This window comes from Rhinoderma darwinii, chromosome 12 (genome assembly GCF_050947455.1).
Source record: "Rhinoderma darwinii isolate aRhiDar2 chromosome 12, aRhiDar2.hap1, whole genome shotgun sequence".
In the NCBI taxonomy this organism is placed as follows: domain Eukaryota; kingdom Metazoa; phylum Chordata; class Amphibia; order Anura; family Rhinodermatidae; genus Rhinoderma; species Rhinoderma darwinii.
The window spans coordinates 17,426,400-17,448,794 of record NC_134698.1 but is presented as its reverse complement, the minus strand read 5'-3'; the positions used below and the strand labels follow the sequence as shown (position 1 = coordinate 17,448,794).

The following is a 22,395-nucleotide window of genomic DNA, read 5'->3' as shown; positions in this document are numbered from 1 at the left end:
CTGATTCGCTCTATGACTGTGGTCAGGCTAGAACAATTACTGCTGCAACCAGATCTCTTTTTGTGCAAACGGTCATCTGTCTTCCAAATGGATAGTATCCAATATTACTTTTAACTTTCTAATGCCAAACAGATAAAAAAAATGAAAAATTTAAATTGTTAATAATTAAAATGTATGCATCACCCACCCCCCAAACCTTGGGTAATGACTATTGGAGCAGGGCTGACGTTTGACATTTCCATACCCTGTTGCCAAAGGACAAAAGGATCTAGAAGCAAAGGGCTGTTGAAACACGCAGGGCAATCGGACAATGCCCGGCTGTGGGCCCAGAGCATTAGGGTTGTCCATAGCCAAATTGTACCATAAAGCTTTACAGTGGATACAAGTAGTTACAGTTAATATGGTTCTTGTACAGAGCTTGAAATTTTGTGTGATGATTAAGTAGCACCGGAATTACCTCCACAGTGACATCATGTCAAGTGGCTCCATCGTCCAATGCCTGCCATGTGGGGCATGATGATGTCATTAAGAAATGTAAGGATCCCCAGCTATTGGACAATATAACCATAGGATGTGATGTCCCTATGAATGCAGCATCATTGCGGCTTACCACACCAGAGTGCAGAGAGCTAATGGTACTAGTACCAGAGGCATTTTAATGTTAAGGATATTGAAAACTTTTTTTCACTTATTCTTTGCAGATTGTGCGTTTGAAGGGGCAGGTGATTTGTAAAAGTGCTAGGAAACGGTAAGGATTGCTCATGTTGAAATTTATCACGCCTGAACCTCAGTTCACCCTACATTTGCTGTCAGGGACAGTTGGGAGACCCCCATACACATCAGATTGTGGGTGATTTTGGTGTGTCTGGCCATCTTTAGTAAAAAAAAAAATATATATAATACATTACAACAGTACTAAGTATAAATAATAGAATAGTTTAAATATAGCACTGGAATTCGAAATATACAAGGAACGGTACTAATGTAGTACATACTATGTACAAGTACTTTCCAAATTGAGGCTGATTACTTATATTGTAAAAATCTTAGGGCTAATGCTCACAGTTGAAGGTAGCATAAATATGTGATAGACATGCTGATTTCATCCTGCTATCACTGAGTAATGTTCTATAGTTTCTATGTATTTTTATCTTTTACTTATAGTGCGCAGTTAGGCATACCTCCCAACTTTGAAGGACCGCAAAGAGGGATAACCGATCATGCGTATCATGGCAATTTTAAGCCACGCCTCTAACCCTGCCCATACACACCAGGTTCAGCCCACACAGTATCATGCTCCCATAATGCCTCCTCACTTGTAATGCCCCCATTGAACCCCCTCACAGTGTAATGCCACTAAAGCTGCCCCCAACGCAGTATAAAGCCAAATAGCTGCCCCGCACAGTATAATGCACCCAGATAGTATGATGCCCCATAGAGTATAATGCCTCATAGCTGTACCCATACAGCATAATGCCCCCATACAGTATAATGCCCACACATATGCCCCCATACAGTATAATGCCCCATAGTGCCACAATGCCCCTGTAGATAGTTCCACAGTGTAAACTGTAGAAAGTGCCCACATAGATGTGTCAATGCCCACATAGTGCCACAATGCCCACATATTAAGTGGCAGTGCCCACATATAGAGTGCCAGTACCTAGATAATGCCACAGTGCCCATGTAGATGGTACCCATATAGTGCCACAGTGCCCATGTAGATAGTGCAATAGCCCCCTTTAAGATAGCGGCACCCTTGGGTTCCCTCTAGGAGCGGAATCCCCAGCCAGAGCATTGGCCACACTGTGGCCGGGGATTCCGCTCCAGGAGGAGCCCCTGACGTCACTGTCCATATATGGACAGTGACGTCAGGAGCACCCTCTAGGAGTGGAATCCCCGGACAGAGCGTCCGCAATGCTCTGGCCAAGGATTCCTCTCCAGAAGGAGCCCCTGACATCACTGTCCATATAGGATAGGGACGCCAGGGGCTTCTCCAAGAGCAGAATCCTCGGCCAGAACACCTGCAATGCTCTGGCCGGGGATTCCTTTCCAGGAGAAGCTCCTGACATCACTGTCCATATATGAACAGTGACGTCAAGGGCTTTTCCAAGACAGGAGTCCCCGGCCAGAGAGCTTGCGCTGCTCTGGCCCGGGACTCCATAGTTGAATACTGAAGCATGGAGCTGCTTCAGCATTGGATTCAACTGTATCTATGTCCTGAGGACACAGATACAGTTGAAACCGGGATGCATACCGATACATACCACCGGAATCCGGGACTGTCCTGCTGAATCCGAGACGGTTGGGAGGTATGAGTTAGGCAATGCAGCAGATTGTGTCCTTGTATATTATATATTCACGCTCCCCCACTATCCCCAAGCACTGATTGACACTCTTCTCCTTATGCACATTAATAGGGAGAAAAGTGTCAATCAGTGGCTGGCGGGAGGGGGTGAATATATTATATATATATACATACTATACTTGGACTCATCGGCTGCATCGCCTGGCTGAGTGTTGTAAGTGATAGCAATCTGAAATCAGCCTGTCTGTCACATGTTTATGCTACCCTCAGACAGGGCTGCCTAAGAATGTGACAGATCAACTTAAATGAGAGGTCTGAAAAGAATGGCCAGACTGGTGATATGCAGAAAATATTTAAATATTTTAAAAAAAAGCACTTCATACTGAACTCTCAGGGTATGTTCATATGGCCTATTTTCAGGCCGTAAACGGCCGAAAGATCAGAAGCAGAACGCCTCCAAACATCTGCCCATGGATTTCAATGGAAAAAACGCCGTTCTGTTCCGATGAAAAATGGCCGCGTAAAAAAATGGGCACGAAAAAGAAGTGCAGGTCACTTCTTGGGATGTTTTTGGAGCTGTTTTTCATACTCTATTGAAAAAAGCTCCAAAAACGCAGCGAAAATCGCTAATGGCTCAAAAAAGTCTGAAAATCAGGTGCTGTTTTCCCTTGTAAACTGCTCTGTATTTTCAGACGTTTTTGAGTTTGCGTGTGAACACACCCTTAAGGGGTAGGGGTACAGCAGCAGCCCACTCTGGGTTTTCCTACCATCAACTAAAAGAATAACAAATTACATCTACAATGGGGACAGACAATTAAAACTGGACAGTTGAACATTGGAAAAATGAATCTCGTTTCCTGTTGCACATTTCAGATGGTTGGTTTAGAATTTGGTGTAAACCACATAAATCCATGGATCCATCTTGTCAATGATTCATGGTAGAGGTTTGGGGATGTTTTGCTAACACACATAGAGCCCTTTAAGGCCACTTTCACATGGCAGTATTTTGGTCAGTACTTTGCATCAGTATTTGTAAGCTAAAACCAGGAGTGGGTCCATAACTGGGAAGACGTCCTCATCTTTCCATTATACTTTTACTCTTTGTAAGTTCTTCACCTGGTTTTAGCTTACAAAATACTGTTGCAAAATGCTCACCAAAATGCTGGTGTGTGAAAGAGGCCTAATAACAATAATTGTTATGGAATCACTGGTTACGCAATTCCCATGCTGGAGACTGTCAGGAGTAAGCGTGCAAATAAAACCGCAACCCCAAATCCGTCACAACTTTGATTGACAGAATCTAAGGCTACTCTTGGGTGTTCGCCTGAGCCCACCACATGGTGGGATGGTTTTTGCTGCACAGAAGCCAAGTAGTTCTAACAGAGTTCAGTGTTGGATAAGGGGTGCAATGCAGGCTACACCTGAACAGGTAACCAGACAGCCAGAGGGTAAACAGAAAGTCCAAAATAGAGTAAGTGGAAATCAGGTACAGCAGAGGTCAGAACCAGCCGGGAGAAGATAATCAAAATCGGTAAACAAGGGGTTGACGAGAGACAACCCGAGGTCAGTTTCCAAGAAGTCCAGAAGTCTTGGGCATAGGGTAAGTGAGAGCTTGATCACAACACCTAAGTAAGGAGAAAATTCACAAGCAAAGAAAGGGGGAGGAGGCCAGGTATAAATACCCCACCCAACACCTGACAGGAAGAAGACAGAGAAGTGGGATAGGCTCAGGAGGTAAACAGAACCGCCCAAAACCTAGATCAGTAGTCATGGCGTTTTTAAAGACACAGAGGCTTCCTAACAATAAGTACCTTTTAAACTCCCTGAATATTGCTGTTTAACCATGTGCATGCCGCATTTTAATAGTAGCATAAGGGCGCTGCTGGATGAAGAACATAAACTGGAATCCGTTTAGAAAGTTTTTTCTATTTCATAGGGCTACATGTTTCAACAACGCAGGTGTCTTCCTCGGGCAATTGTAACAGCAGTGCATTATACAGGGGTTTATATACACACCAGGAAAAGGGAGGGAAAATAAAAGTATGACATCATATGGTTAATGGGGTGGAGTCTAAAAGGTTACAGTCAATTGAGAATGTTATATATACGATAATGAAGGAACAAAACATGAGCGGTAAAAAGCATATGATAAATAGACACAATATAGATGGGATAAAATACATGTGAAACCCAATATAAACATAACGTGTATAAGCTCACAGGCCGAAGCACATGGGTCTATATACGTAATGACCAGGATTAGTGTAAAGGGCACTAGCAGGGCCGCACCGTCCATGAGGCAAGATGAGAATCCCCTCCTGCACTAATTGTACCTGCTTCTATAGAACGCAGGTACAATTACATGCATAAGCGCTGAATGACCTGTCAGCGCCTTAAAATGATGCTGATTGGCAGGGCAGAATGACTTGCCCCACAAATCAGCGCCTTTCGACGACGCGCGTTGCTTCTGTTATTGAAAGGCTCTGATTGGCGGGGCAAGTCATTCTGCCCTGCCAATCAGCGCCTTTCAACGACGCTAGCAGCACGATGACATCATTGCGCTGCTACCGTTATTGGAAGCCGCTGATTGTGGGTGCAGGTCATTCTGCTCTGCCAATCAGCACCTTTCAACGATGCATGCAGCGCAATGACGTCATCATGTCGCTTGCATAGTTCAGCCCCAGCAGCCCTGCTCAGAAGAGAGCAGGCCTGCATTGACACAGGAAGGCACGGGAACGGGATCAAGGTGAGTATGTAAAGTTGTTCTCTTCTTTAAGGACAATTCTTATTCTTTTGATAAATACTTAGGTTACAATGTATTAATGATTAATAATTTGTTTTGTTTAATATATCCACTCCCTACGTGCTTCTCTTGTCTGCATTTGTCCAGTCATGTTTCGGTTTTTTGATTCTTTCTACTGATTGGGGAAAAGCCGAGCGCTTATGCATTGGTGGGTGTGTCCGGGATGTCCTTCGGCCTCGCGTCTCTATCCGTAGTGGCGGACTTTGAGTGACCTTCTGTCGCTCTCTTTCCGGCCACTCCTGATGACGCGATACCGAATGTACATCGCCGGACATTTCCGAACCTGGCATATGACACCATATAGAGGTTATCCCCCTATTTAGTCTGACGCTCACTTCCCTTACATGATTGGACGATAGCTATTTTAAAAGACAGCTTCCGCTGGAGAGACAGCACCCTCGGACGAAGGCATCCCGCCAAAACGCGTGTCGGGTTGGTGTCTCTGCAGTGCAGGAGTAACAGCATGGGTAAAACCCTGTCATTACCATGTGTCACATAGGTCTGGTCTTATAGATTTGGTTACTCTTTGTTTATTATCTCTTTTGAGAGGCTCCTTATACTATATAATGTTCACATCATTTTGAACAATTATCTTACACTTTTTCTGGACCATTTTCAACTTCATGCATGGAGATATTTGCCCATTATCTATATTGCATGTAATTGATGCTACTCCCCTGTGGTTTACATTTATATATTTTCGTATACCCATGTGTTTTCCAGTCCTGCAAGACACCCCGATGTTGCAGTGTATGCTTCATTTTTAAATCTGTTTTGTCTTATGCATGTTCATTAATAAAGGATATTTTGCATTTTTCTAATAAATTTGTGTTAATTGACCTTATTTGTAGGACGTCTTGAATATAATAGGTCAGTGCACCAAGTCTTTACTTGGTTACATGGTAAACCCTCTTTGACTATCTAGTCATATGGTTACCTTTCCTGGTTGTACAAATAGGCTGTATCATTGTATATTTAATGGGAACCTGTCAGGTAGTTTTAACCCCTTGAACCGTGACCATGCAGTAATACATGACCTGACAATATTTCCAAACATTCCCCTGTATGTTGTTTTCAGATGCAGAAAAATCTCTAAAATCAACTTTAACACGGCGCTCACTATATGCTAATTACTCATTAAAGGGTTATGGTGCGGTGCCGCTATCCTGAAGAGTCACATAGTCCTGCCTCCAAACCCAACTTTCCATGCCTGATTGACATCCCCCTGGCTGTCCTACATCACTACCAGTCTCCTCCAACTTTCTCGGATGCGCCATTGCCTTGTACTACTTGGGCACCGTGGAGCGAGGCTTATTCTGCCCGGCTCCATGTGCATGCCAGTACAAGTCAACGGCGCATCTGCAAGAGTTGGAGGAGGCAGCTAGTGATGTAGAACAGCCAGAGGGATGTCAATCAAAATCTGGGGGGCACCATATAAATTTTCGCCTCAGGAAGCAGAAAAGCTAGAATCAGCCTTGGGCACTAGGATAAATTGCAAAAAATCAATATGTATGTGCTGGGATATTGGGTAAAACTTGCAACTCGCTAAAATATGGTCTCGATTTCATTCGGACCATCAGGTTGAAGGCACAATAACTTAAAAATCCAGAAAGACTCTCGTTGTTTAAGCCTCTGGAATCTATTAGGAACCGTTTGTGGAATTTGTTCGATCGGAGTGATCCGAGTGATCCGAACTTCTGAAAAGTTGCAGTTGTGTTTCATTAAAAAGTGTCTGGAGACACTGTGCTTGAGAAAACCGTTTGTAACATTAGACCTGTGCAGGGGTGTAACTAGGAAAGACTGGGCCCTATAGCAAACTCTTGACTGATGCCTCCCAGGTGCCACACGCAGCTCCCCTTTTAGATAGTGCCCCCTGTAGATTGTGCCATACAGCCCCCCTGTAGACAGTGCTATACAGCCCCGCCTGTAGACAGTGTCACACCCCACTTGTAGATAGCACCCCCAAACTCCCCCTTGTAGATAGTGCCATACAGTCCCCCGTAGATATCGCCATAAAGGCCCCCTTTATATAGTGCCACACAGTCCCCCCTTAGTAGATAGTGCCACACAGCCCTCCCCTTAGTAGATAGTTCTACACACAGACCCCTGTAGATTGCGCCACACACAGCCCCCTGTAGATAGAGCCACAGCCCTCCCCCTTGTAAATAGTGCCATACAGCCCCCCTAGTAGATAGTGCCACACAGCCCCCCTTAGTAGTGCCACACAGCTCCCCCATGTGCATAGTGCCACACAGCCCCCCCTTGTATATAGTGCCACGCAGCCCCCCCTTGTGTATAATGCCACACGGCCCCCCTTGTATATAGTGCCACACAGCCTCCCAAGTAGTACAAGGCAATGCCGCATCCGAGAAATTTTGGGGGGGGTGTCAATCAAACATGGAAAGTTGGGTTTGGAGGCAGGACTATGTGACTCTTCAGGATAGCGGCACCGCCCCATGACCCTTTAAAGAGTAATTTTGTTATTATAAATATATCCTATATAATTACAGCTCCAGAACCAAGCTCCGACAGTACCAAGATCAGTACATACACTACCGTTCAAAAGTTTAGGGTCACTTAGAAATTTCCTTATTTTTGAAAGAAAAGCACAGTTTTTTTTCAATGAAGATAACATTAAATTAATCAGAAATACACTCTATACATTGTTAATGTGCTAAATGACTATTCTAGCTGCAAACGTCTGTTTTTTAATGCAATATCTACATAGGTGTATAGAGGCCCATTTCCAGCAACCATCACTCCAGTGTTGTAAGGGTACATTGTGTTTGCTAACTGTGTTAGAAGGCTAATGGATGATTAGAAAACACTTGAAAACCCTTGTGCAATTATGTTAGCACCGCTGTAAACAGTTTTGCTGTTTAGAGGAGCTATAAAAATGACCTTCCTTTGAGCTAGTTGAGAATCTGGAGCATTACATTTGTGGGTTCGATTAAACTCTCCAAATGGCTAGAAAAAGAGAGCTTTCATGTGAAACTCGACAGTCTATTCTTGTTCTTAGAAATGAAGGCTATTCCATGCGAGAAATTGTCAAGAAACTGAAGATTTCCTACAACAGTGTGTACTACTCCCTTCAGAGGACAGCACAAACAGGCTCTAACCAGAGTAGAAAGAGAAGTGGGAGGCCTCGCTGCACAACTGAGCAACAAGACAAGTACATTAGAGTCTCTAGTTTGAGAAATAGACGCCTCACAGGTCCTAAACTGGCAGCTTCATTAAATAGTACCCGCAAAACGCCAGTGTCAACGTCTACAGTGAAGAGGCAACTCCGGGATGCTGGCCTTCAGGGCAGAGTGGCAAAGAAAAAGCCATATCTGAGACTGGCTAATAAAAGGAAAAGATTAATATGGGCAAAAGCACACAGACATTGGACAGAGGAAGATTGGAAAAAAGTGTTATGGACAGACGAATCGAAGTTTGATGTGTTTGGATCACACAGAAGAACATTTGTGAGACGCAGAACAACTGAAAAGATGCTGGAAGAGTTCCTGACGCCATATGTCAAGCATGGTGGAGGTAATGTGATGGTCTGGGGTTGCTTTGGTGCTGGTAAAGTGGGAGATTTGTACAAGGTAAAAGGGATTTTGATTTTAACATTGAATTTTTATTAAAGTTTTCGTGTAATACAAAGATAATCAATATGGCAATATATCTCCAATCCGGTCAACAGTGCAAAGATATATACATACCATACACGCCAAGTATAATGTACAATTCGTGTCACGAGATTTACATTTGAGATATAAAGCCAGGTAGTTGCAGTACAGTTGTAGTTCACATCAGTGGATTAGGTAAAAGGGATTTTGAATAAGGAAGGCTATCACTCCATTTTGCAACGCCATGCCATACCATGTGGACAGCGCTTGATTGGAGCCAATTTCATCCTACAACAGGACAATGACCCAAAGCACACCTCCAAATTATGCAAGAACTATTTAGGGAAGAAGCCGGCAGCTGGTAATCTATCTGTAATGGAGTGGCCAGCGCAGTCACCAGATCTCAACCCCATAGAGCTGTTGTGGGAGCAGCTTGACCGTATGGTACGCAAGAAGTGCCCATCAAGCCAATCCAACTTGTGGGAGGGGCTTCTGGAAGAATGGGGTGAAATTTCTCCCGATTACCTCAGCAAATTAACAGCTAGAATGCCAAAGGTCTGCAATGCTGGAATTGCTGCAAATGGAGCATTCTTTGACGAAAGCAAAGTTTGAAGGAGAAAATTATTATTTCAAATAAAAATCATTATTTCTAACCTTGTCAATGTCTTGACTATATTTTCTAGTCATTTTGCAACTCATTTGATAAATATAAGTGTGAGTTTTCATGGAAAATACTAAATTGTCTGGGTGACCCCAAACTTTTGAACGGTAGTGTAAATACAGCACTAGAACCAAGCTAATACATATATACGTCACGAGAGCCAAGCTCAATACATATATACAGCAGCAGAACCAACCACAGTACATAAATACAGCACTAGAACCAAGATCATAACATATATACAGCTCCAGAACCAAGCTCAGTTCATATATACAGTATAACACCAGAACAAATACAGCTCAATTTAGTGCAACCCCTGCCGTATAGGTTTGTTTTTTTGCGAAGGTATTTGCTCTGTTGAAGGCACCCTGTACTAGGCTTTTTGGGAAGATGGTGTCTCCTCCACTGTGAAGCATATATATATATATATATATATATACATATACAGTATATAAATAAATGAAAGCTGCTGCTACAGTGGGGCGCCATGCACACGCCAGTGCCCGTGATTCCGACTTGAATTACGGGCACGGATTGCTGCGGACACCTGTCCGCATTTAATTCATTAAGAGCCGTGCTCCCATTATAAAGTATGGGAGCATGGTCCGTAAAATAAAAAAACAGGACATGTCCTATTTTTTCCGGAAAGTTTCTACGACATGGACTCCTTCCCGTAAGTATATGGGAAGGTGTCCGTCGGCCATAGAAATGAATGGGTCTGCAAATACGGTCCGTAATTCGGGGCAATTTTAAGGTCGTGTGCATGGGGCCTGAATCTGAAGTAAGAAATATGGAAAAATACGGAGGAGAGCTTCTGTTATTGGTAGGACCTGTTAGATTTATCATGGAAGAAAAAGTGAAAACTACTATTGAGACATGAATCCAATGAGGCTTTTTTTTGGGCAATTAATTTTAACGTCAATTCGGGAACGTTTTAATGCATGAAGAAGACCTCAGTATGAGGTTGAAGCACATTGTGCAATAAAACTTATGAAGATATGGCAGGAAAATGTATGTTGAACAGTAATAATCGATTGTAATATACTCTATACTAGAATTACTATAAGATTTAATGTACTCTGTGCTGTTCTGTTTCAGGCGGGTCATTGAATATGTGCAAAATAAGAGCCAAATAACCTTTGTTCGTTTGTTAGGAATGCTGTGAAAAAAGAATAAAAAAGCAAAGCAAACAGACCCCCTTCCAAGAGCCCTGTTTCTGTTGGCTGCAAAAGCTCTATATCACACATCAGCTGTGTCTGAGACTTGCCGGAGCCCCGGCCAAGTGAAATGAGTAGATCCATGTGATAAACTGCACCTCTGAGATATATTACCCAAAATTTTATAGCTTGCTCGCACGCACAGACATATTCCCATGGGAATGATGCATGTGAATTTAAAAACGAACCACCAAAAATATGTTTTTTTCTTCTCTATAACTCAAACTGTGTTTTCAGAAAATTTTTGAATATTTTTACAAGCTATAGTGTATGAAGCCCAAACAACCAAGAATTTTCATGGTCAACACTTTAAATTTAAAGTGCAAAACCGGACTAGCAGAAATGATTAGTGAGAGTCTGAAAGAATTCTTAATAAATATTTACAATGGGAAATCATTCTATCAGACTCTCTAATAAATCTTTTCTGCTAGTGCAGGTTGTCCTGTGGGCACGCAGGGTATCAAACACTACAGTACACATGGGTTGGTGGTGAGTACTGATGCAGGTGTACCGTAAGGGCCGGACACAGGCTGCAGGCCATAGGGGTAGGTCGGCATGACCAGGGGGACAGGAAGGTAAGGGGTTAACTTTTAAAATAGGAGTAGTAGAGGAGTTAGAACAAAGAGTAGGGGTGGCTTCAAGGGGCGAAGTCAGGGGCTATACAAAGACGAGCAAGGGGTGCTGAGGGCCAGTAACGGACAGACAGCACAGGATTTGTCTCACCCTCCCTCCCTGTTTTCTTCTATGCTGCATTTTCTCAGTATGGTTCTGTTTTGCTCTTTCTTTTCTCTTTTCACAGGTGCATGGCTGGTGGTGGTTTGTCGAAGATGGAGTCACGGTGGCTGGGCGGATCGGGGGCTCCTTGGAGTTGGTGGTAAATTAGTGTAGGGGGATTCATCGTGGGTATGGTCCCTCCCAAATTATACAATTGGTCAGTAGTCTGGCTTATTTTGGGCTCCTGCTGGGTGGTGTCCCGGGGAGTGGTTTACACTCATGGCAAGCCAACTGCGGTTATAACAGTGCTCCTGAGCCTGTGGGGAAACGGCTGGGGATAAACATATATATGATGGGCAGTTTGGCACCAGAGTTTTGTAGCTCCTTTCTCATTGTGTTTTTTATTGATAAAAATAATGCTTGTTTTATGTATGATTGTTAATAAACTGGCTGCTTTGGCCAATTTTATCCAACCCAAAGTCTCGAAGTGTTTATTGGAAGGGGTGAGTTGAGTTTGGATAATAAAGGGGTTGGGCCATAGTAACAGGGATAGGATATCAACATACAGACTGGATGACCTATGGAATCCCATGGACATGCTGGAGGACACTTTTGCAGACATGTGACACTTCTTTACGGGGAATTCTCACTTTATTGATTACTTCATGAAGTAAACAGCAACTTGCTACAACCTATAGTGCTAACAGGGCCTGCTCTATGCCCGGAGAGCTCAACAACTGTGGTAGGTCCCATCAGCATCTGTCCGTGCCTAGACACCTGTCTTTTGGGCCACAGTGGTGCCCTCCCTCTTCCAGCACAGAATCCCCAGCAGGGACTGGGTGCACCGAGTGTCTAGAGCTTCAGATCCTCAGTGAGCACGCAATATAGGTCGTTAGCCGCTGCTGCGATTGACAGACTCAGCATATTGAGGGGTAATGAGGACTATACCAAATAACAGTTCTCGGAACAGTCTCAATACTATAGTCTTTAACAATTGGTATCCTGTTTCGCACAATATCTTAACCTTGGCTCCAATCGAATAACTCTCAGTTCTAAGCCGTTCTGATCAGAACTTGCCATTGTTACACCAGGGGCCCTCTTAGTTCTTGTTGTTCTCTCCAAATCTTGGCTTCCGCTCTAAGAGTTTCTTCATTACTGACTCTGGCTCCAGGCCCGTAGTAGGGCATGAGCTCCTTGAGATGATGCAGTCCATATGTTGGGCTCCTGAGCGCCCTAAGGGACTTGGAAGCCAGCCGCTGCCTTCCCATTGTTCTCTTTCAGTCCCTGTCATCACTCCGTTGACTCTCCCACCTCTTTCTGGCCTGTACCTCACAGTAGTTCACTGCTCTCCCCATCCATGTGACCACCGGTGCCGTCTTCTTCTGGCAGTCTTCTTACTGTGCCCTCCAAAACAGGTAACACAGGCCACTAATTCTTTAGCTCCTGCATTTCACAAGTAAGGCTTTGTTCATATCTGCATTGGGACTTCTTTCATCCGTCTGAGCTTTCCGTCAGGGGAACCCATGAATGGAATTCAAACGGAAACCATAGGTTTCCGTTTGCATCACCATTCATTTCAATGGTGATGGATCCAGCGCAAATGGTTTCCATGTTTAATGGTTCCGTCGATTTGATGGAATCAATACCGAATCCGTAACCATTGAAATCAATGGTGATGCAAACGGAAACCTATGGTTTCCGTTTGTTTCAGTTTGGATTCCGTTCATGGGTTCCCCTGACGGAAAGCTCTGACGGAACCCATGAACCCATGAACGGAGTCCTGATGTGAACGAAGCCTAAAAGAGGCCACATGTCTCAAGCACTCGATTATTATTATTTATTTTAATTTCGTTTCGTGGTTTAGGGAAAGGAGAGGGTGGACTGGCAGGAAAGACATTGACATAAATGTCCAGTATCCTTCTTCAGCTAAACTAGACTTTGAGGTTAATGAATTCTCTTATTGTTTAGCAGACATATACATATATAGAATCTAAACACAGCATGGTATGATTTAGCTATTTTATACATTAATTACAAATTAATTTTTCTGGAAAATTAATAATTTAATGCAGCCCATGTTTGTGGGTGGCCAAATTGGATAGAATCAAGCACTTTGAGGTCATGCTGTGTGGCAGATGGTTTGGCATGGGGAGCTCTTACTTTGGGAAATTGTCTACAGAAAATCATAAACACGCATTAAACTAGGAGTGAAAAATTGTGGTCGTGGGCATCATCATCATCATCATCAGTTTTATTAAAGGAGATGTCCGGTGTGGCTTTTAAAAAAAGGAAAAGTTATGGCATGTACTCTTAGGGTATGTGCACATGACCAATTTTCAGGCGTAATGGAGGCGTTTTACGCCTCGAATTACGCCTGAAAAGACGGCTCCAATACGTTGGCAAACATCTGCCCATTGCTTGCAATGGGTTTTACGATGTTCTGTGCAAACGAGCTGTCATTTTACGCGTCGCTGTCAAAAGACGGCGCGTAAAATTACGGCCGCGTCAAAGAAGTGCAGGACACTTCCTGGGACGTAATTGGGGCCGTTTTTCATAGACTCCAATGAAGAACAGCTCCAATTACATCCGTAAAAGACGCCGCGAAAAACACGTACACTTGTAAAAACGTCTGAAATTCAGGAGCTGTTTTCTACTGAAAACAGCTCCGTAATTTCAGAAGTTTTTGGCGTTGTCGTGTGCACATACCCTTATATCTTATCAGTTCTGAATTACTTTAAGGATGGATAAAACCCACACTTTACATAAACCGTAAACCAAAAAAGGAAGCATTTCTAAATTACATCTTTACTTTGCGGTTACTTATTATAATAATCATGATCATGAGCAGGGCCGGCCTTAGAATAGATGGCGCCCTGTGCAAAATTATCTTTCGGCGCCCAGCCCCATCATAAAAAAATGCCCCATAAAAAAGTATAATTCCCCCACAGTATAATGCCCTATATAGTGCCCCCACACAGTATAAAGTCCCTTTACACACAGTATAATAATAATATTTAATAATATAATATATTATAACCCCTTCAGCGGCGGCTACATGAGATAAAGTGTCATCCCAGGAGACCGGCCCTCTGACGTCATCAAGGCCGGCCTGGAGGAAGAAACACAGACTCCTGGGTAGGTATGAGTGGGTTTTTTTAATTCAGAGTTGCGTTTTTTGCGGTGGATTTGCTGCAAACAACGCAACATCTGGAAAAACGCACTATTTGTGCGGATTTCTGTGACAGATTTGCCAGCATTTTTCTAGAGATTCTGCTGCAGAAAATCTGCAGCGTATCCTGTGTGTGAAAAAATATCCTAAGGCCGGGTTCCCACGCAGTGTAAACGCTGTGGAATTTCTGCAACGGAATTGTGTGTGGAAATTCCGCAGCAATTACAGTAGCAGCAAAGTAGATGAGATTTAGTAAATCTCCTGCCCACACTGCGGAAAAACAATGCAGCGTAAATGGTAATAACGTGACTTGCGGTGCAGAACTTAATTCCGCAGCATAAATTGACAATTTATGCTGCGTTTAAAAATTTTTTAAAAAAAATACTTACCCAGAAGTCTGTGTTTCTTCCTCCAGTCCGGCCTCCTGGGATGACGTTGCATCCCATGTGACCTCTGCAGCCAATCACAGGCTGAGGCAGTAACATGGGCTGCAGCATCATCCAGGCAGGCCGGACTAGACTGCACAGGGGATGCGTCGCCATAACAACGGCCTACGTAAATATGAGCGTTATTTTACCGCTGCTTTCCGCAGCGGAAAATCCGTTCCAAAAAAACGCACCACAATGTGGTGCGATTTTTTGGGATGGAATGTACTGCAGGTTCCAGGTCGGACAAGCTGCGTGATTTTTATGCAGCGTATCTGCCCCGTGGGAACCGGGCCTAAAGGATAAAAAAAAAAAATCATGCACTTTTTTCATAACAAAAAATATTTAACTTTTGTTTTGCAATGATGTGGAGATATCGCTCCTGACGCTATTAACCCCTTCACGCACCTTGGCGTGCAGTTACGTCCATGCTTTAACAGCGCAGCGGTTAACTGTGCAGGGTATCTGCCGTGCTCTCCGTGTTGCTGATCAGCGGCCCATCGCCGCTGATTTTGCCAATTAACCCCTTAGATGCATTTAAGAAGTTTAGAGCAGATCGGCAGCCCCCACATGCATTTGCGGGGGCTGCAGATGGTTGTCCCTGCAACCGGAGGCCAGACAATGGCCTCCGGGCTGCCATGTACGGACGAGCCAGAGGCTGGTCCTCGTAGGCTTCCTGTCAGAGTGACTGTCACGTCACAATGACCGTTAGAACACATTACACTACGTAGGTAGTGTAATGTGTTCCAGCAGCGATCGGAGCTGCAAGTCTAAGGGTATGTTCACACGAGGTCATTACGTCCGTAATTGATGGACGCATTTCGGCCGCAAGTCCCGGACCGAACACAGTGCAGGGAGCCGGGCTCCTAGCATCATAGTTATGTACGATACTAGGAGTCCCTGACACGCTGCCGAACAACTGTCCCGTACTGTAATCATGTTTTCAGTACGGGACAGTTGTCCGGCAGCAAGGCAGGGACTCCTAGCGTCGTACATAACTATGATGCTAGGAGCCCGGCTCCCTGCACTGTGTTCGGTCCGGGACTTGCGGCCGAAATACGTCCGTCAATTACGGACGTAATGACCTCGTGTGAACATACCCTAAGTGTCCCCTAGAGGGACAAGTGAATTTTTTTTTAAAAAGATAATAAAAATGTTTTAAAGAAGTGTAAAAATCAAAGTTATAAGTGACATCAACAAAAAAATTCTTTTTTTCCTATAACGTCTTTATTATAGGAAAAAAGATTAACACGTTAAAAAAAGTACACATATCTGGCATCACTGCGTTCGTAACGACCCCAGCTATAAAACTATAATGTTATTTTCCCGCACGGTGAACACCGCATAAGAAATAAGTAAAAAACAATGTCAGAATCACTATTTTTTGGTCACCACTCCTCCCAAAATATAGAATAGAAAGTGATCAAAAAGTCGCATGTACCCAAAAATAGTAGCAATAAAAACTACAACCCGTCCCGCAAAAAACAAGCCCTTATGCCTCATGCACACGAACGTAAAAACGCCCGTAATTACGAGCTTTATTAGACTTCTATTGGTACCTCCCCGTTTGCTTACGGGGAGGTGCCCGTGCCGTTGAAAAATATAGAACATGTCCTTTTTCATGCTATAACGGCACGGGCTGGCCGACAAAAGTCTATAGGGCTCCCGTAATTACGGGAGCGTTGCTAGGCGACGTCAGGGGATAGTCACTGTCCAGGGTGCTGAAAGAGTTAATTGAGTTAATAGTATTAAAAGTGAACTTACCCAGAACTCTTCTTCTTCCTCCAGTCCGGCCTCCCGGGATGCCGTTTCATCCCATGTGACTGCTGCAGCCAATCACAGGCCACAGCGGTCATATGGTCTGCCGCGTCATCCAGGGAGGTTGGACTGGATGTCAAAAGAGGGACGCGTCACCAAGACAACGGTACGTATGAACTTCTTTTACTTACAAATGCTGCAGAAAGTCTGCACGAAAGGGCTGACCCTTCTCTCTTTCCAGCACTGATAGAGAGAAGGTGCTGCCGATTAGTGCAGAGTAAACGAGTCCGTGAATACTGGGGGCAGCGGACCCGTATTTATGGGCACGGGTCTGTAAATACTGGTGGAATACGGGACAAATATGTGTGACAAAGGACCCGTATTTACGCCAGTATTTACGGGAGGAAAAAAATATGTTTGTGTGCATGAGGCCTTACACAGCTTTTTTGACTGAAAAATAAAAAAAGTTATGGCTCTCAGAATAATGTGACACAAAAAACAATTTTTTTTTATAAAGAAGTGATTTTATTGCGCAAACGCTGCGAAACATAAAAAACGATATACATCTGGTATCGCCGTAATCGTACCAACCTGCAGAATAAAGTAAAATTGTCATTTATAGCGCACGGTGAACGGCATAAAAAAAAAGAATAAAAAACTTTGTCAGAATTGCTGGTTTTTGGTCACCTTGCTTGCCAAAAAATTTAGTAATAAGTCATAAATAAAAAATAAAAAAAATCGCATGTACGCCAAAATGGTACCAATGAAAACTACGGATTGTCCCGCAACAAATAAGCCCTCACACGGCTCCGGTGGAGAAAAAAAAAAGTTCTGGCTCTCAGAATATGGCGATGCAAAATGTGCAGAGTGTTCCAAAAGCGGATAAGATCTGGCGCCATTTATCAGTGCGACACCGGCCACATATCTGCGGATTATTATTTATGTACCCCATTATTATACCCTCTTAATATGCCCTGATGTTCCCCGCACAGATAACATATCCCCCCACATTATAAACTGAAATACCAGCAAAACCCCAAACAGAACAGTTACCAAGCAAAATATGCGCTCCAAAAGCAAAATACTGCTCCCTCCCTTCTGAGCCCTACAGCGTGCCCAAACAGCAGTTTACGTCCACAGATATTTTATGAGGTATTTGTCTTAGGGCACAACCTATATTGCACTAAAATGGCATATCAGTGGAAAATTGTAATTTTCACTCTGCACCATCCGCTGTGCATTAACGCCTTCGCGCACCACGACTTAATAGCATGTTGTGGTGCGGGGGGTTATATATGGAGCGGGCACATGCGCTACGCCCGCTCCATATGCTGCAGGTGTCTCTATGTATTACAGCTGACACCCGGGACTAACGGACAGGAACAGCGATCGCGCTGTTAAAGGAGCCTGTAAAAATTTAAATATACTGCAATACTTTAGTAATGCAGTGTATTGTACCAGTGATCTACTCATTTCTGGTTCAAGTCCCCTAGGGGGACTAATAAATGGTGTAAAAACAAAAGTAAATACCGTAGTTATTATTAGTGAAAAAAATTTAATAAATATTTAAAGTTAAAAAAAACAAAAAAACCTCTTCCCATTTTTTCTCTGAAGTAATGTAAAGAAATGTAAAAATACACAAAATTGGTATCGCTGTGTCTGTAAGGCTATGTTCACACGGGGTACTGCCTCGCGGGAAAAAGAAGCGACATGCCCTATCTTCGGGCGCTTCCGCCTCTGACCTCCCATTGACTTCAATGGGAGGCAGGAGAAAGTGTATTTCTCGCTGTTTTATGCCCGCGGCGTTCAATGGCCGCGGGCGATAATCGGCGTGCAGGGAGAGGAATATCTGCCTCAAAGTTCCAAACTGAATTTTGAGGCAGATATTCCTCCCCCAAAATACTCCGTGTGAACATAGCCTAAAAGTCCAAACTTTTACAATATACCATTATTGAACTCGCACGGTGAACGCCGTGAAAATTAAAGTATTTAAAACGACAAATCGCTGTTTTTTGGTCACCTCGGCTCTACCAAAAATTTTTATAAAAAGTGCTCAAAAAGTTGTATGTACCAAAAAATGGTACCAATAAAAACTGCAGCTCGTCCCGCAAAAAATAAGCCCTCACACCACTCTATTGACTGAAAAATAAAAAAAGTCACGGCTCTCATAATGTGGTGAAACAAAACAATTTTTTTTTTTTTACTTTATAAAAGTAGTAAAATATATAAGAAAAACTATATAAATTTAGCTTCTCCGTAATTTTATTGAGTAGCAGAAAAATTTTAAGTTGTTGTTTTTACTGCACGGTGAAAGCAGTAAAAACAAAACCAAAAAAACAAATGGAGGAATTGCAGTTTTTTCAAATTTCAGCCTGTAAAGAATTTTATTTTCAGTTTCCCAGCACATTAGGTGGTACTTTAAATGGTGTCAATAGAAACTACGACTCCTCCCGCGAGAAATAAGCCCTCACACCACTCTATTGGCGGAAAAATAAAATAGTCATGGCTCTTGGAAGGCGTGGAGTGAAAAAACGAAAAATAAAAAAGCAAAAAATGGATCAGTCCTGAAAGGGTTAATTAATTTCCAATAAAAAAAACATCTATGACCACATGTGGGGTATTGCGGTACTCGGGAGAAATTGTTTTACAGATGTTGGGGTGCTTTTTTTTCTCTCCTTTATCCTTCGTGAAAATGAAAAAATACAACATTTTAGTGGAAATAATGTTGATATTTATTTTCACGGCCTAATTCTAATAAATACCTGTGGGGTCTAAATGCTCACTATACTCCTAGATAGATTCCTTCAGTGGTGTAGTTTCCCAAATGAGGTCACTTTTTGGTGGTTTCCACTGTTTTGGTCCCTCAGGGGCTTTGCAAATGCGACATGACACCCGAAAACCATTTCGGCTAAATTTGAGCTCCAAAAGCTGAATAGCGCTCCTTCCCTTCTAAGCCCCGCTGCGGGTCCAAACAGCAGTTTATTACCAGATATGGCATATTTCCGCAATCGGGAGAAACTGTTTTACAAATGTTGGGGTGCTTTTTCTCCTTTATTCGTTGTAAAAATTAAAAATGTCTGTTTTCTAAAAAACAACAATGGATTTTCACCTTTACAGACTAATTCCAATGAATTCAGCAAAACAACTGTGGGGTCAAAATTCCTTGAGGTGTGTAGTTACCAAAATGGGGTCATCTTCGGGGGGTTTCCACTGTTTTGGTCCCTTCAGGGCATTTCAAACGCGACATAGCACTGAAAACGATTCCAGCAAAATCAGATATCCAAAATCCAAATGGCGCTCCTTCTCTTCTGAACCCTGCTGTGGGTCCAAACAGCAGTTTATTACCACATATGGGGTATTGCTATAATTGGAAGAAATTCTTTACAAATGTTGGGGTGTTTTTCTCCTTTATTCCTTGCAAAACATAAAAATTTACAACTTCACATACTAATTCAAATACATTTTGCAAAAAACTGTGGCACTTCCGTGTGTCGCGCATGATTCGCGCAACAGTGGATCAAGAAATGAAGGAAAAAATAAAAGCACTTCCTTCATTTCCTTTTCTAAACATTAAAACGCGTGTCATAAGGATGGCATATACGTGAAAATCACGCAGCCACGCACAATTCACTGATGACCACGGAACTGCAACGCGCACAAAACACTGCGTTTTGTGTGAATAAAGTCTTAAATTGAGAAAAATGCTAATTTTTTACAATTTTTGCTACATTTTGGTCTTTTTCACAAATAAATAATGAATGTATTGAGCAAATTTTGCCAGTAGCATAAAGTCCAATGTGTCACGAGAAAGCAATCTCAGAATCGCTTGGATAGGTAAAAGCATTCCGAAGTTATCACCACATAAAGTGACACGTCAAATTTGAAAAATGAGGCTGTTAAGAACAAAAGTGGCCAAAGAGGGAAGGGGTTAAAAAAAGTTTATAGACAGACTATAAAGTAAACATTGCTATAATTACAGCAGGAGTTGTCTATAGATGTACAATGTATAGGTGACATGTTGTGCAGCACCATCTATAATGATATAATGTGACTGAGCCCCAGGATCCTCCCTGCAGAGACTCCACTCCAGCCCCTCCTGTTCTCAGTCACTAGAATGGAGTCCCTATGGGGAGCTCCTGCCGGCAACTCCATTCTAGTCATTTCAGCAGTGACCTGTCTACGTAGGAGTTGTTCCAAGCAAGTCACCCCCCCAGCAACTCCAATCTAGTCACCTGACCTGTGACCGACCTGACCAGTGACTGACCTGTGACCGACCTGACCTGTGACCGACCTGACCGGTCCAGAATGGAGTCGCTGTAGGAGGAGCTACCAGGAACAACTCCAATCTAGAGGGAAGCCTGAGATAATCCCCTGTCCAGACACTTCCGGAGATGCCCCCGTGACGTCATGGAGCTCTAAGCCCTCCTATTGGTCGAGAAGCGGAGGCGTGTCGGGAAGCCGAAGGTTAGCTCTGTAGATGGTGGCCGGGACGTAGAGTAACAGCTGAGACTGAGCAACAGCAGGCATCATGCCCTATATACTGATCAGCACCCAGATCCGCATGGTGAGCACTGAGAAGCGAGCGAGAGTACCTACTGCTCCATCCACTGCATGCTGCTGCATCTGTCATATCTATCTATCTATCTATCTATCTATCTATCTATCCCATATCTATCTATCTATCTATCTATCTATCTATCTATCTATCTATCTATCTATCTATCTATCTATCTATCTATCTATCTATCTATCTATCTTCATGTTATGACATATATTATGGATATGTACCAGCGCAGTATAAAATGAATAGCAACTTGATGATGTTATACAGAATGGCATTAGATGAATATTAGTGTATGACTTACAAACAACCTGTACATAATTTGTGTGTGTGTGTATATATATATATAATCTCCAGTGTTCGGCCCAGTTCACACAGAGATTTCTGACGCTGATTTTGACGCCGAAACCGCGTCAGAATCCGCAGCCAAAAAACATCTGAAACTTCCTCCCATTGATTTCTATGGGAGGCGGAGGCGTCTTTTATCTGCGTCGGTTTTTTGCTGCTCGTGGTAAAATAAAGGGGCATGCTGTATCTTGCCGGGGTTACACCTCTGACCTCATACTGAAATGGGCGGCAGAGAAAGCGTTTTTATAAAGAACTGTGATGTTTGTCCAGGGGTCGTATGAGATTAGGTGAAAGGGTCTGCGGGTCCTGTCAGATGCTGGGCCACAATACTATGGCACCCCTGGCATTAAAGGTTTTAAAGTAGAGCTCTAACTCTTATTGCAATTATTTACTTTACATACAAGTCACTTCATAGAAAGTAATAAAAACTAGAAAATTCTCTTCTGAAAGAGAACAATAGAGGAATATGTATAGGAAGTGTGATAGACAGTGCGGCTGGTGCTGAAAATGTCCCATGCCCTTCTGCGAGATTCCTGCACAAACTGGAGGTCAGAGGCTTTATAAATATGGCACCGCTGACGGTTTTCATTTAGAGCAAGGTCCTATTAGTTGTCAGCCTGCCCAAAATGAAAAAAGCGCGTGGCACCTACTGACTGTTGTAGAGCAGACGAGCTCAGTCCTGGCGTACACAAGAAAAATGTGTCTCAATTGCTACTCACTGCCATATCAGCGCCACACCAAGCCCTAAACTGCCCTGCTCATGCTCACTACACCCTGCTGAGCAGCGATGTACCTGGCTCCTAGATCCTCGGTCTTA

At 43.2% G+C, this 22,395-nt stretch overlaps 1 protein-coding gene across 2 annotated transcripts in view; it reads left to right on the top strand.

The window, feature by feature from the left end:
• Window positions 1-14,967: 14,967 nt before the first annotated feature.
• The window catches only part of GCHFR (GTP cyclohydrolase I feedback regulator), a 40,734-nt gene continuing 33,306 nt past the window's right edge, over window positions 14,968-22,395 (top strand). Inside the window, exon 1 of one of the 2 annotated variants that reach the window (XM_075844899.1) lies at window positions 14,968-15,041. In XM_075844899.1, coding sequence (XP_075701014.1) covers window positions 14,970-15,041 — 72 coding nt within the window. In that variant the 5' untranslated portion in view covers window positions 14,968-14,969. Of the gene's footprint in view, window positions 15,042-21,073; window positions 21,234-22,395 lie in introns of those variants that run through there. The other variant, XM_075844900.1, reaches the window with a different exon arrangement.